Here is a 16,401-nt window from a genome sequence, read left to right on the forward strand (position 1 = left end):
CACTGAAGTTTATTGAGCAGACGAGGATGAAATGATCATGCCTACGTTTTAGGAAAAATATCTTTTAAAAATTATTTATTTTTTAACATTGGTGTAAAAATTTTTTGAGTTCCAAATTCTCTTTCTCCAGCCCCACCTCTACCCATTGAGAAGGCAAGCAACATGATATCAGTTATACATTGTAAAGTCATGCAAGATATATTTCTATATTAGCCATATGGCAAAAAAGCAAGAAAGATAAAGTGAAAAAAGTATGCTTTGATTTGCATGCAGAGTTCATCAGTTCTTTCTGGAGGTAGGTAACATTTTCCATCATGAGTCCTTTGGAATTGTCTCAAATCATTGCATTGTTGAGAATAGCTAAATCATTCACAGTTGATCATCAGTATTGCTGTTACAATGATCTGGTTCTTCTCACTTCACTTTGCATCAGTTCATATAGATCTTCCCAGGTTTTTCTGAAACCACATCCCTTGTTATTTCTTACAGTATAGTAGTATTCCATCACAATCATATACTACAACTTATTCAGTCTTCCCCCAATTGATGGGCATCCTCTCAATTTCCAATTCTTTGCCACCACAAAAAGAGCCACTATAAATATTTTTGTACATGTGGGTCTTGGAAAAATCACTTTAGCAGCTGTGTGGAAGGTATATTCTGGATTGGAGAGAGACTTGAGACAGGGAAACCAATTATGAGGCTATTATAATAGTCCAGCAGAGAGGTGAGGAGAGAGCCTGTGCTTTTTAAAAAATCAGGTTTAAAAAAAAATAATGGCTTCCATAACAGCAGAATTATATATATGAATGGGGTCAAAAAGGTTTGTGTTTCAAGATCTCCCAGAGTATTATTATAAAATAACAGTAAGGAGGGAGCTCTTTCCCTTTGTTCCCTTTAGCAAATTTAAATACCTTGATGTGGTTCTTTTTAAATTGAAATTTTTTCCTGTTAAGTGTATTACTTTCTGAAGAAAAAAAAATTGCCTTGCTTTATGTGTACTAGACTTCAGATTAAGAAAAGAAATTGTTACTTTTTTTTTTAATCTTGAAGTCCTATGTGGGTGTATGCATGTGTGTTTGTTACTAACCCCATCTACCATCTCCCCCAACTGTTGTTCCCACCCTCCCACCCCCAAAACCCTCCTTTGTATAAATATGTAGTCAAGGAAAGCATCCACATGTTGGCTGTGTCTTAAAAATGTGTGACTCATTTTGCTACTTTAGTTTATCATCTCTTTGCCAAAAGGTGGGAAGCTTGCTTTATCATCGAGTCTTATGATATTATACTAAACTTATTCTTCATCCCTACCAGGACCTCCAGTCTCTCTGTCTTGTGGGATTTTCCCTCCTATCACCCTTGCTGTAATGTCACTTTCCTCCTATCCTAATGTCAACCCTGTAGTTAACCAGTTGATTCAGTTCTTCATTGTCCTATGCTCTTTAATTGTTTACCTCCCTGTCTTCTTGATACTCCAGTCCTTGCTTACTCTTGCCATTTGCTCTTATTTGCTGCTGAATAGAGCTGGAAGAAATCCTGTAACCAAACTGATCAGGTTTGCCATAAATTTCTTACATGCCTAGTAGCCCATCTGATTCACCTTCTCTCCTAGGTCTTCATCACCAGCAAGATAATCCTTTTACTTCTTAATTGATTCTCTGTTCCTTTCCTTACAGAGGCAGTTCCAAACATTAAGTTTCCCACATCATTTCTTCCTTTCCCACTTCAGTTGAGGACTTCCCCTCATGCCTGAGAAAATAGAGACCATTTGCTCAGAACTCTCTTTTATCCTCCTGTGATAGTAATGGCAATTAAAGATTCCCCTGTATTGACTTGGTTTTCAAATTGATTGTGTTAAAACCCAGAGTTTGTTAATCCCACCTGTGGGATGGGCTTGTTGATGTGAAAAGAAAGTCCTGAACTGGGAGGAGCTGGTGATGTAGATTTGGAGAGACACTAGAGAGAGGCGGAAGATCTTTTTGGAAGCAGCACCTCTTGGAGAGAGAGAGACTAAGAGAATTGCTGGTGGCCGCTTTGAATTGCCCTGGACTTTTGAGACCTGCCCCCTGAGCTGCCAAGGACTGAGGAGACATGGCTGTTTTGCTGGTACTTTGTCTGTCTGTTTTGATGTTGTTTTGCCAGATTTGTCCACTGGTGAAAGACAGTCCTTTTGTTGAAGAAGTCCTGGAACCTGGCTGTTCGCTAAGAAGCCCTGAGACTGTCCTGCAGACAGAGAGTGAATGTTGTCCACTGGTGAGGGACAGTGCTGTTGTTGCAGGGGTCTGGAGACTGTCCTGCAGACAGAATGAATACTGTCCACTGGTGAGGGACAGTGCTGTTGTTGCAGGGGTCTGGGAGCCTTTCTGTTGGTTCAGAAGCCCTGAAGAAGGATTTTCTTGTATGTTTACAGAAATCCTGGGAGAGGGCTTTGCTAATGTGTTCAGGGGTTCTAGGACTGTTCTACAGACAGAGGATAAATTCATGAAGGGACTGGCAATGTATCTTATGGCCTTGCTAAGCCTTGTCTCCCCAGGAACTAAGATTGCTGAGAACTTGCCTCGTGTCAAGATGAAGAAAAGACCTCCATTTGGGTATTAAGTGCTGTGTTTAAACTTGATGTAACTCTGGGGTAGATTCAATTGTGATCCAGGGGTGGGGAACTTTTGACCTTATTGTGCTCTGTGATTGACAAATGAAGGTACTTTACCTATGTTTGGAAACTAATCTCCATTTGAGAAGAGGGGTTTTGTGGTGGACCAAATGAAGGTATAGCCTAGGGGTGGAGAAGTATTTAGAACAGGGACTTTGTAATTGATTGAATGATTGGAAGGTCCTGGGGTGGGGTAGTACTTGGAGATTATTTAATCACACTTAGTAAATGCTGTATTTGGAATGATGTCATGTTTTGATCTTCTCTGTTCTTGGTTGGTCACTGAATAAAATAGAGAGCACCTATGCTGGTATTCTGAACCTTGGGAAGTTGCCTTTCCTTGGCATTACATTACACCTCCCCACTCCCCCTTTTAAAAAACATTTCACAACTCCTTCCCTCATTCTCTCTTCCTTTATTCCAGTCTCTCATGAAGAGGTCACCTATGTCTTCTTGAAGGCTAACCTTTCTGCATGATTCTATCCTTTCTCATTTTCTGCAGTAGATTGTACCAACTGTGGTCTTCCTTTTATGTGGTCTTCATTCCTTCTGATGATTCCTTTCTTGCCTGACTGCATATCCACCTAAATCTACTTCATTTTGGGAAAAAACTCAAACTGAACAACCTCTCTAGACCACACTTTCGAGTTAAGCTATCACTTCCATATCACTCCTTCTATTCACAACCTCCCTTGCTTCTTCACCCTTTTGCAGTCTGACTTCTGACCTTATTGCTCAACTGACACTGTCTTTTCCAAAGTTACAAATGAGCTCTTAATTGCCAAATCTGATGGCCTATTTTTCAGCTTCATCCTTCTTTACCTTTTTTCAGCATTTGACACTACTGACCAGCTTCTCCTTCAGGATGTTCTCTTTTTTCTAAGGGGTTTTTTTTGGACACTTATCTCCCTTTGTTCTCATCCCTTTTGAAAATTATTACACCCATCCATTAGTGATATACTCCAAGGCTCTGACCTGAGCCATCCTCTTTTCTTTCTCTATATTCTCTCAGTTGGTAAATGTATCAACTGTCATAGGTTAAATTATCATCTTTATGCAGATGACTCCTAAATCTATGTATGATTTCTTCTTTAAGCTCTAGTTTTGCATCTTCTGTTGGTTGTTGTATATTTCAAACTGGATGGCCCATAGCATTTCAGTCTCAGTATATATCTAGTAGTATATCTAAACAGAATTCATTATCTCTTCCCCAATACCCATTCCCTTTCAATCTTCTCTGTTTCTATTGAGGATATCACTATTCTTTCAATTATCCAGGATCATAACTGTGGCATTATCCTTGACTCCACGTTTTCTTTTACCTTACGCTTCCATTCACTTGCCAAATCTTGTTGTTTCTTACCTCCACATCATCTCTCATTTCCATATTCTTTTCTCTCCTCATATGATCACCCTATCCACTGGTTCAGGCCATCATCACACCTTGTCTGAACTATTGCAATAACTTGCTAATTGGTGTCTGTCTCAAATCCCTCCCCATTTCAGACCATACTTCACACAGGTACTAAAGTTACAGCCAGTCAGTAAATATTTATTAAGTACCTACTATGTGCTAGGTACTATGTTAAGCACTGGGGAGACAAAGAAATATTAAAAAAAAAACAATTTCTGCTATTAAGGAGCTAATGTTATAATGAGGGAAACAAATATGCAAATAACTGTGTACAAATAAGACATATGAGATTAATTGGAGTTAATCAACATGGAAGGCACTAGTGTTAAGGGGGATGGGATGGAGAAAGGCCCACTGTAGAAGGTGAGATTTTAGCTGGAACTTGAAGGAAGCCGGAGATGGAGATGAGGAAGGAGAAAATTCCATGGGGAATTCTTTGAAAAAGCTTGGAGTTGGGAATGAAGTGTCTTCTTCTAGTGACAGCAAGGAAGATGACAGCAAGGGTCAATGGATTACAGAGTACATGGAGAGGTGGAAGGTACAAGAAAACAAGAAAAGGTGAGGTGGGAGTGGACTAGCGAGGGCTTTGAATGTCAGTCTGGATTTTATCTGTGATCCTAGGGTATTAGGGAACCACTGCAGTTTATTGAGTATGGGGGTAGGAATGGGTAATATGATCTGACTTATACTTCAGGAAAGTCACTTTGGTAGCTGAGTAGAAGATGGAGTGGAATGAGGAGAGACTTGTGGTAGGCTAACCAACTTATAGGCTACTGCAGTAGTTCATTGCTACTCTTGATTATTTGAAATAAAGAGAAACTGAGGACAAAATTACTGAGTTGTCTATGATTTAATTTGCAAAGCTAGCATTTGCATATCAAACCAGGTCACCTGATTCCTCAGAGGTCAGAGACAAGGCGTGATTTACAGAGATGGTTTTTATAACAAAAAAGAATTGGAAAAATTACAGAGACTTGTTTTGAACATAATTTTATTGGACAAGGAAGGTCACCCGACTAGTTAGTTTCTCCCAGACTTTCTTAATCCTATGCCAGATGTCCTTTCCTCCAGGTGGCACCTTTTGTAACCACAAAGTGTACTAGGAAAGAAGAACTTATGGTCAGTGGTTAGCAGTCACCACCATCTTCCTTAGTATAGTCCATTACTCCACTTAGACTCTAGCTTAAGAAAAAAAGGGGCTTAACTTAGCACCTGGTTAACCTTTCTCCAGCTGCCAGAAAGGGGAACTTAGCCTCTGGTCAATCCTGCTTCCTGCTAGAAAGGGAGATTTTGCCCTTTGAAAAACCTAATAATCTTGTGATTATTTTATTCTTCTAAATTATCTACTACTAAGTGATAAAGTCTTCTTAATCTATCTAGTCACTAAATGTATAGATAACCTAGTCTCAAGAGACTATGTTAGTCTGGCTTAGTTTTGGGGTAGCTCTTCTTTCAAGGGAGCCTAATCCTATAATGAAACTAAAAATAAATAAAAAATAACTGATATCTTTTTCACCATTGAGTTGTGAGGAGATGAGGACCAGGACCAAGGTGGTGGTAGTGGCAGTGGAAGTGTCAGAGAGTGAAGGGGGCATAAGTAGAGATCTTATGAAGGTAAAATAGGCAGGGTTTTGCAACAGATTGGATTGGGTGGGGGGCAGGATGAGAGAGTGAGGAATCTGGAATGATATCAAAGTTGTGAGCCTGGGTGACTGGGAGGATAATGGTATCCTCAACAGTAATAGGCAAGTTAGGAAGGGGGTGGGGAGGGTTTTGGGGGAAAGATAATGAGTTTGGTTTTAGACATGTTGAGTTTAAGCTGTTTATAACACATCCCAGTTTAAGATGTCCAGGAGGTAGTTGAAGATGTGAGACTAGAGGTCAGGAGAGAAATTAGCACTAGATAAATAGATCTGAAGAGATATTTGCGTAGTGGTGATAATTGAATCCGTGGGAACTGATGAGGTCACCAAGTGAAATAGTATATAAGGAGAAGAGAAATTGACCTATGAGAGAGCCCTCGTAGGACACCCACTGCTAATAGGCATGTAAGATCCCATAAAGGAGACCGAAAAAAGAGCAAGCAGACAGGTAGGAGAGTCAAAGCCTAGAGAGAAGAGAGCATCAAGGAGAAGCAGTTGATCAATAGTGTCAAAGACTGCAGAGAGGGCAAGATGTATGAGGATTGAGAAAAGGCCATTAGATTTAGCAATTAAGAGACCATTAGTAACTTTGGAGACAATGGTTTCAAGTGAAATGAAGTAGGAAACCAGACTACAGAATTAAGAAGGAAGAAAGTGGAGGCACTTACTGTATAGATGGTCCTCTCAAAGATTTAATCACAAAAGGCAGGAGAGATATTGGATGATAGTCTAGTGGGGATGGATGGATCAAGTGAGAATTTTTTGAGGATGGATGAGTCATAGGCATGTTTGTAAGGAGTATGGAAACAACCAGCAGAGATTGAAAGTTAGTGAGAGTTGGGGCAATCCGCTGGAGAATATAGGATCACTTATGCATGTAGAAGGGTTTACCTTGGCCAGGAGAAAAGCTACCTCTTTATGTGAAATGGGTGTGAAGAGGAGATAGTAGCAGAAGACATAGGCATGTGGGATGAGGACCATGGGAGAAGTGGGAGCTCTCTGTGAATGGCTTCAATTGTTTCAATGAAATATGAGGCAAAGTTCTCAGCTAAGAGAGTTAGGGGAGGAGGAGCTATGGGAAGCTTGAAGAAAGATGAAAAAATTTGGAAAAGCTGTTGTGGTTAAGTGAGGTGGTAAGTTAATTAGGGAGATGTATAAAAGGATTGCCTCACAACAGTGAGGGCCCAGTTGAGGTTATATAACATAAACTTTCAGGTACACATTTAGGAAGCTTCATGTTTTTCTCCAGCATCATTCAACACACACACACACACACACACACACACACACACACACACACACACACATATATAATGAGTGAAAGCAGTACATGGCAACAGTGATCCATGGTTCAAACTTTTCAGGGAAAGTATGATAATACAGTGAGGAGGTAAGAGATGCAACAGGGGAGTTGAACTGGTTCATCAGAAAGGGAAGAGAATTTAGCTAGGGCTTGGATCATGATTTGAGAAAGAACTGAAGGTTTGAGGGATTGGATGTCAAAATATAGATCAGGGGTGAGGAACCTGTGACCTTGAGACCCCACATGGCCTTCTAGATCCTTGAGTGCAGCCTTTTGATTGAGTCCAAGTTTTACAGAACAAAACCTTTTATTAAGAGAATTTGTTCTGTGAAGTTTGGATTCAGTCAAAGAGTTGTACTTGAAGACCTACAGCACCACCCGTGACCTCAAGGCCACAGGTTCACTACTCCTAGTATAGATGAAGAATAAGACATGGGGTTATAAGGCAGAGGGAGAGGTGGAATGACAACATTGTGATCAGATAAGGAAATTTCAGAGTTCACAAACATGGAAGTAGCACATTTGTGGGTGTTGTCATGGTCAAAGTTATACTCATCTTTGTGGCTAAGGTAGGGTGGAAGAATAGGTTGTATGATATGGGTAAATGGAAGAACTGAATGTTAGGGTATTTGAGGAATATCAGTATGTATATTGAAGGCCTGGCCCCCATATCAAATGAGATAATATCTGTAAAGTATTTAGCACATAGTTTGTGCTTAATAAGCTCTTGTTCTTACCCTTCCCTTTCCCCTGGTATGAGGGCAGGAGTTGAGGAGAGAGCAGCTTGATTTTCTAAAGTGCAGGTTTGACTAGGTCATTCTCCTATTCATTAAACTCCCATGACTTCCTATTGCTTTTAGCATCAAATATAAGTTCCAATGCTTTAATTTTCTTCTTTTTCAAAAAAATTTTGATATTTTTGTTTCTTTCATCACCATAGTTATCCCCAGTACCTCTCCACTTCCTCCCCCAAGAGAGCCATCCTGCATGACAATTGTATTCTTTTGAAGAGAAAAAACTGATTGCTACATTGAAAAAAATCCCAAAACACATAGTCCACACCTGTGGACCCCTTACCTCTACAATAATTTTGTTATTTTTTACTTTTTTTTTCTTTTGGTGTGTAATTCTTTCCATTTATATTGTTATACTCACTGTTTATATTGTTTTCTTGTCTCTGCTTACTTCATATAGATATTCCCATGTTCCTATAGTCATCATATACATCATTTCTTATAGCATAGTAATGTGCCATCACATTCATATGCCACAGTAATCTTTCCCCAGTTGAAGAGCATCTCCTTTGTTTCCAATTCTTAACTGTCATAAAAAGTGCTGCTACAAATATTTTGGAGTATATGGAGACTTTTTCTTATTGATGACTTCTTTGGGGTATAAGTTTCTGTTTCTATTTTCTACCTTTCACAACCTGGTCCCAGTCTTTCCAGCCTTTTTATGCATTGCTTTCATTCCTGTACTCTTTAGTTTGGTGAAACTGGGTTTCTTCTTATTCCTCACACTCCATTTCCCATCTCCAAGTGACACTTTCTCCATGAAACCTTTTGAGATCTTCCTAGCTACTAATGCTCCTCCCAATTTTTCCTTGAATTTATTTTGTATATAATTTCTACTTACATATATGCTCACATGTATTTATATACACATTGTCTTCCTAATAGAATGCAAGCTCCTTGAGGAGAAAGGTATTTCATTTATGTATTTGTATTCCCAGTGCTTTGCAGAGTTCCAAGAAACAGTAAGTACTTAATAAGTGCTTAGAGTAATTCATTCATTTCAGACTTTGGTAGTCAGGTTAGGACCTGTATTTGTAACTTAAAGGTAGTAGATTTGAATCTTAAATTGGGCCATGTTTCAAAGAATCTCATACAAGTGGTTTATTATTATTGTTGTTGTTTTTATTTTCATTACATTAAGAATTTTATATAGCAGCAATCTAGACATTAATCATGAATGTAATACTCTTCTTGGAGATATGATATTGTGAGTGCTTCCTTGAAACACTGCCTTCTATTATTGAAGCTATCAAATACTAAAACACCACCGTTTTATTTCTGCAAGGTGTTTCATGACCAAGATGTTAGATGCTAGAGACATAAGAACAAAAAACTAGACAATCCTTGGTGTTAAGAAACTTATATGCTGAATAGATCACAAAAGGTAAAATGGACTATAGAATGATTTTACTTAAATGTCCTTTAGTCTCCATGTTTGGTTTAGCTGCTTTACAGTTTCCATGTAATTATTTCTTTGCATATACATGATTATTGTTGCTGTTGCTATTAAAGCTGTTAATTCATATTTAGTGTATTTTCTTGGTGAACAACAGGACTAGAAAGGGTATCAATTAAAGAGAAAGATTCCTTGTATAATTAAAATAATATTGCCACTTGAAGATTTTTAGATGGGGAGCAAAATGTTTTGTGTCTCCATAGGTCTACCAATACCAATACAAGTAGAAAGGACAGTACTTGCTTTCAAGGAGCTTGCATTCTAACAGGGGAACACAGTACTTAAAAGGGATCTAGAAAGCAGGCAGAGAAGGAAGCTTTAAAATGGAGAGGCTGAGGAGAGCACTTTGAAAGGCATTGCTAGTATGAGAAGAGGGGGCAGAGGCAGAGAAATAGTGTGAGGAATCAGAGGCTGGGCCCGATTGAAAGTTAGCCTGACTGAATGGGTACTTTCCTCTAACAAAGCATTGTCAGAATTGTTGTTATCATCATCATTAATAATAATGATGACATTATCTCACTTGATAATACCATGATAATATAACGATATCATGAAGTGGCTGCTGCCAGTCCCTGTGTTTCTCTTTTACACTTCATAAAACTGAGGTTTAGAGAGGCTGAGTGACTTGTCCATGATCACATAGGTGATCATCTTTGGAGGCAGGATATGGACTTGTGTCTTCCAGTCTCCAATTCAGCATTCTCTCCATTATGCCGTCCTGTTTTCCAAATACCACTTGGTGGTTAACCTAGTTTTGTTACCTTCACAGTGGCACACAGTACTCATGTGACCAGTCTTGGTCCCTCCTTGCTTCATCTAGCTTGCAGGAAATTCTCAGGTGGAATAGAAACTGCGGCCACCTCAGGTCAGGGATATTGGCATATAAGAGCAAAACAGCAGAATTACTTGCTTTGGCTTCTCATACTCAACACGGCCAGAACAGAATTCATCTTCCTTCACAAACTCATCTTGTTTTTTCCAGTCACTCATTTCCTATATACAATCATTTTCCAAGTGTTTTCTCTGAAATCTATTCCCTTCTCTCTACTCACACAGCAACCACCACACTTTAGGACCTCATCACCACTTTCCTTGAATACCTTCTTAGTTTATTTCTCTGCTACTTATCTTTCCATAGTAATCTCAGCATTACTTTCCCTACATACTTTCTATCCCATCCCTTCTGGCCTACTTGACGTACTCTGTACACAGCATTTCATCTCTGAACTTCATGCTTTTGCATGGGCTATTCCCTATTCCTGAAATGCACTATTTCCCCACCTCTAATTCTTAGAATCCTTCATTTCCTTCAAAGATCATTTAGGTACTGCCTCTTATAGAATACTTTTTCTATTTCCTCAATTGTTAGTGGTTTTTCACTCCCCCCAAATTACTTTGTATTTACTTTCTATAAATTTTATATATTCTCATCTGTGTACATGTTGTTTTCCTTTATTACATATTTGTTTTTCAGTTATCTGGCATTTATTTTTCTCCTGCTCACCTCCCCACCTCCCCCCTTCCCCTTCCCAATTGGTGAATGCCTTTTATCTTACAAATTTGAATTACATACTTATATCTTGGAAATGAGTTTGTTCATATCCTTTGGCCACTTATTTATTGGTCTAAGACCAAAATGGCTTTTGGTGATATACATATACATGTATACACACACATAAATAGGGGTGTGTGTGTGTAAATTATTTATATGTATTGGATACCAAACCTTTATCAGAGAAATTTGATACAAATATGGTTTCCCATTTGACCTCTTCCCTTCTTATCCTAGGTGTATTAATTTTATCAACTCTTCAGTTTCATGTAATCAAAGTTATCCATTTTATATTTTTTAATTGTCACTGTACTTAGTTTGGTTAAGAATACATCTCCTAAGACCCACATGTACAAAAATATTTATAGCAGTTCTTTTTGTGGTGGCAAAGAATTGGAAATTAAGGGGATGCCCATCAATTGGGGAATGGCTGAACAAGTTGTGGCATATGAATGTAATGGAATATTATTGTCATATAAGAAATGAGGAGCAGATGGACTTCATATTTACCTGGAGAGGCTTATACAAACTGATGCTGAGTGAGAAGATCAGAACCAGGAGAAATTTGTACATAATTACAGGCACAACATATGTGTGGTGACCACCTTTGATAGACTGGACTCTTCTCAGAAATGCAGGGCTAGAAGACAACTCCAAAAGACTCATGATGGAGAGAGATGTCTATATTCAGAGGAAGAACTAGAAAGAAAGAGTTTGAATGCAGATTGAAACAAACTACCTGCTCTCTGTCTTTTTCTTGTTTGGTTTTGTTCCCTCTTTCCCATTGTTCATTCCATCTGATACAATCCTTCTTTATAATCTGACTAATGTCTAATGTGAAACTATTTGTAGATCCCATACTTGATTGTATGCCACCATGGGGGGGAGAAAACTTGAAACTCAAGGAATTGGAAATTGAATCCTGTAAACTAAAAGTAAACAAACAAATTAATAAAGATTTTAAAAAAGAATACATCTCCTAGGGGCAGCTAGGTGGTGCAGTGAAAAGACTCAGGAGTCAGGAGGACCTGAGTTCAAATGTGGCCTCGGACACTTGATACTTAATAGCTGTGTGATCTTGGACAAGTCATTTAACCCCAATTGCCCTGCCTTCCCCCCTCCAAAAAAAAAAAAGACGAATACATCTTCTCCCTATAGCTGTGAGAGCTAATTTTTTAAAGTAATATGATCTTTAAAATTAAGGTCATGTTTTCATTTATGTATTGTGGAGACTGGTGTCAAATATTGGTCTGTGCTTAATTTCTGCAAGATTGCTTTCCAGTTTTACAGATAGGTGTGCTTATTTGGCACATGTTGAGCCTAGAAGGAAACTGAAAAATCTAAGAGGCAGTATATTCCAAGCATAGAGGGATAGATAGCTGGGGAAAGGCACAGACACTGGACGTGGAATTTCCAGCTAGGGAAAGGCTGAGTAGTCCAATTTAGGTCAAATGTAGAGTACTTGAATTTGAGTAGTATGAATGAAAACTGGAGTGGAGTAAGGCTGTGAGAGGTGAGAACTACCAAGCTGAAGAGGTTCTATTTATTCCTAGAGGAAAACAGGGAGCCACTGAAGTTTTTACACAGAAGTGATATGATCTGACTTGTGCTTTGGGAATGTCAGTTTTGCAACTTTGAAAAATAGATTGGAGAGAGAATGATGAATGAATGAGAAAGACAAAAGACACACTGGAAGCTAGGAGAGCAGTTAATTGGCTATTGGAAAAGGTGGTAAGTTTCGATCAGGTGATGTGCTTTTGGGAGTGGATAAAGGGAATAGATTTTAGAGATGTTATAGAGGTAGATTTTACAAGACTTGGCAGCAGATTGGATACGGGAGGGAGATGTATAGAGTGAGATTGAAGACTCAAGAATGGCTTCTAAGTTGTGAACTTGAGTGACTTAGAAGAATGGTGTCTGAACAATAGTGCCCTTGACAAAAATAGGGAAATACCAAAAAGAGGGGAGATGTCCAGTAAACCATTAGTTACTTGGAACTAGAGCTCACCATATGGGTTAGGGCTGGATATGTAGATCTTGGAGTCACCCGTGTAGAGATGGTAAGTGAACCTACCAAAACTAATGCGATCAGTGAGAGACTATAGTAAAAGAAGAGATCCTCCAGGAGGGAACCTTGTAGGAACATCCATGGTGAAGAGGCATAACATGGATGACTGATGAGTAGATAAATAGGTAAGAAAAGGACCATGAGAGAGCAGTATATATCCCTTTCACATCATGGGGTTTTAAGGGAGTGATGCTTCTGAGATCTGGAAAATCAGAGTTTAATTTTTTGACTCTCCCTTTGTACCAGAGAAGAAGTCTGAATTTTTACTTTTTCTTTTATGACATGTTTACAGTACCTTATTGTAAAATTTGGGTTGGTATTATACAATACTATGCATATATTTTAAGCATTTCTGAGTTTCCAAACTTTTTTTGTGTCATCTACTGCTTCCACAGTACTCCTGAAAAATTCCCATTTAATTTCTTATGCTGACCTGGGATATGTCTTAACTATAATGGGAAAAGTCACAAAGTATAAGGGATAATTGTATTGTAAAAACCAAGAGCTGAGGGAGTATCCAAGAGAAGGGAGTTAACAGTGCCATAAATTGCAGAGAGGTCTGGAAGAATGAAAACAAAGTTGCATTGATTACTTTATCCCTTTAACTCCAATTAGCCTTCCCTTATAGCAAAGAAAACAAAATAGATAAGTAAAACAACAAACATATGGACTTCATCCAACAGTGTATGCAAAATTTTATACCTATAATGTTTCCCATCTCTTCAGTGTTGATTATTTTCCAGGAGTGATTCATACCCTATAAACTGAACTCTTAAACATTATAGAAGAGTGTCTATCTCCTTCTCTAAGCACTGTAATACTGACACTTGCAATACTTAATTCTACTGGTGATCACTATCATAATTTAGACAAAAGGAAGAAATTTTAGAGAAAAGTTAAAATGAAGGACCAAAAAAAAACCTAAAAGACTAACCCACCAAAAATGAGTGAGACATCAGTATGGAGGATGCCCATTTAGTAGATAACCAGAACAATTATTGCTAAGTAATCTGTAGCCCAAACAAAAAAATAGGAGAAAAGAAAATTACTTCTTAAACTATGAGAAGGTAAAAATAGAGATAAATTGAGATGAATGCCGGTCTACAGACTTTGAGATGATGAGATCTATTGGATTACTGAATGATTTGTCAAACTGTGGAAAGTAGTCAATAGACTGTTGTCTGTGGAGATAAAAGTAAAAAAGGATTCAAGTGGACAAAGATCTCCAAAGCTTGGGTAGCACATAGGTAGTTGTAATAGGCTTAAATATGATCTTTCATAGTTTCTGCAGTTCTTTTAAATCACATTCTGTTTAGCTTCATCCTTGGTGTTAATACTAACTTTGAAAGTTAAGAATGAAAATTTTCATAGAGCCTCATGTCCTTTTGAGATACAGTTATTCAGGCATAAAGGAACTTATTTATGCTAGAGCCAGTATAACTTCTACTTGCTCCAGAATGTCCATAACTTGAAAAATCAAAGCAGAGGGAAAAGACATGTTAGCTCTAAAAAAGTGACTCATTGAAGTGAGTTGTTTATTTTTACTGTCTCTGATTATGCTTCTGTATGTAATTGGAAGACTTCAGGGCCAGAGCTCAGTTTGTCATCTATCACCAACATAACTTTCACATCAAATGAAAGACCAGCAAAGAAGGGTTAGCACGCAGCCATTTCAAGCTGAATTTGTTCCACAAAGGGGGTAGATGTGATCTGTATAGGCTGCCAACGACAGCAAGAGAAGTTAATTGTGTAAATCAATGCAGGCAAGAGCTGGACTACTTTCTGGGAAAAAAAAACCAAAACAATGCACTACAGACTCTAAATAGCTCTTTGGGGTTAAGTTGATGTCATATATATAGAAGGATCAATATTTCCTGGGTTTTGTAAAGTCAGCCTTTAATGAACCCCAGGTGTTTTGCTTGGCCATCAGTGGCAGGAAGAGAAAAGGTGATGCTGACAGGCTCCCATGTCTTAGAGATAGATCTAAAATTTAATAGAAACTCAAACAAATGAGAGGAGGTAACAGTTCCTCTGAGGTGGACAGACATCACCACCTGGATTGCTGTTCAAACAGCCTAGGAATTCAAATTGGAAAAGGCAATATATATATCAAAAGACTTTCCTAAGACCTTGTTGGCATTCTAAAGAACAATTTTGTGCATCTTAAAGGAAAGGGAAGAGTACTTTACTCCTTGACCCTCTACTTATCCAAATGGTGTGGCTGAATTTTCCTATGATGAATTCTGATAAAATTTTTGGGTCTGCCTTATGCATGTGTTAAAAAGTCACGTCCTTCCTAGATCAGACATATCCCTTCTTCACATACATGAAAGCCTTTATGGAGTAAAGTAAAATTGCAGTAAAGAGCCTTTTACCTCTAGAAACACTAACTTGAATCCATGCCCAATCAAGGACAAATTGAAAAAGATTACCACTGGTACATGAAAAGGCATTCTTTGGCTGTTTTGTTTGGGTACATACATCTTTATGTTCTCCACTAAGTTTTTGGGATACCTTGATGGCAATTTGTCTTTTATTCCTTTTATACCTGGTGTGGGGCACTGCTCAAAGTATGTAATAAATGTTGTTGACTCAATGTATGTTTTGTAAAATTCTCCATTTTAATTATCATTCCAGCTGGTGTTTTAGTAGGTATTTGTAAATTTATTTGGTATGAATTATGGTCACATAATTTCATGTGATTTCATAGGTAGAGAGAGCTCCTGTGGATAAAATTCCCTCTAGCAATGCAGATCAACAACTGTCCTGAAACTTAGTCTTTGATAAATTGCCTAGGGTTCTATGAGGTTAAGAGACTAGGCCAGGGTCACAGATCAAGCATGTCTGAATTGAGACTTGAAAGGGCTTTATAGTGGTTAGAAAGCTGGTTGTAGTGAGGAAGACCTAGGTCTTTGTATGTAGTGATTTAAAAAGCAGAGACTGATTCTGTCAGTCCTTCTAAACTAGTGCTAGGAACCTTTAATCCTCCCCTCACCCTACCCACTAGTGGTAACTATGCTAGAAGTCCTCATGACTATATCTGTTTTGTGGCTAAAAATAAAACTGGATTTTCCAGCCATTTTTACCTATTTTTTTTTGTTTGACACATTTTTTAGAAGTATAGAGGGAGGTAGCTAGGTGGCACAGTGAATAGGGTACCTGCCCTGGAGTTAGGAGGGCCCAAGTTCAAATCCAGCCTCAGACACTTCAGACTTACTAGCTGTGTGACATTAGGCAAGTCACTTAACCCCAATTGCCTTGCCTTCCCCCCTCAAAAAAAAGTGTTAGAGGTTTCATACATGCTGACAAGAAGAAAGCATGAAGTTGAAACAAGCAAGTGGATTCAGTAGAAGTCAGAAATGTGATATGATGACCAACAGAGATAATGCAGTCAGCCTGTATTAAGAAAGATATAATGTCTAGAACTGTGGAAGTGATAGTTCTACTGTAGTCTGCCTTAATCAGACTACATTGGATGCATTTCAGTCTGTTCTGGACCCTTCATTTTAGGAAGGACATTG

At 38.3% G+C, this 16,401-nt stretch overlaps 1 protein-coding gene across 7 annotated transcripts in view; it reads left to right on the forward strand.

The window, feature by feature from the left end:
* ASCC1 (activating signal cointegrator 1 complex subunit 1) overlaps positions 1 to 16,401 on the forward strand; it is a 154,547-nt gene that overhangs the window by 136,331 nt on the left and 1,815 nt on the right. The window contains exons 11-12 of one of the 7 annotated variants that reach the window (XR_011165065.1): positions 1,677 to 2,698; positions 2,767 to 14,869. The exons of 5 other annotated variants lie outside the window; for them this stretch is intronic. Coding sequence is in view for 1 of the 2 variants with exons in the window: in XM_069071083.1 (XP_068927184.1) it covers positions 1,677 to 1,733 (57 nt within the window). In the remaining variant the exon portion in view is untranslated. Of the gene's footprint in view, positions 1 to 1,676; positions 14,870 to 16,401 lie in introns of those variants that run through there. One more of the 7 variants, XM_069071083.1, reaches the window with a different exon arrangement.

Source organism: Petaurus breviceps, unplaced genomic scaffold, assembly GCF_028583685.1.
Source record: "Petaurus breviceps papuanus isolate PSGF00001 unplaced genomic scaffold, PetGlider_PUasm1.0 90825, whole genome shotgun sequence".
Classification (NCBI taxonomy): domain Eukaryota; kingdom Metazoa; phylum Chordata; class Mammalia; order Diprotodontia; family Petauridae; genus Petaurus; species Petaurus breviceps.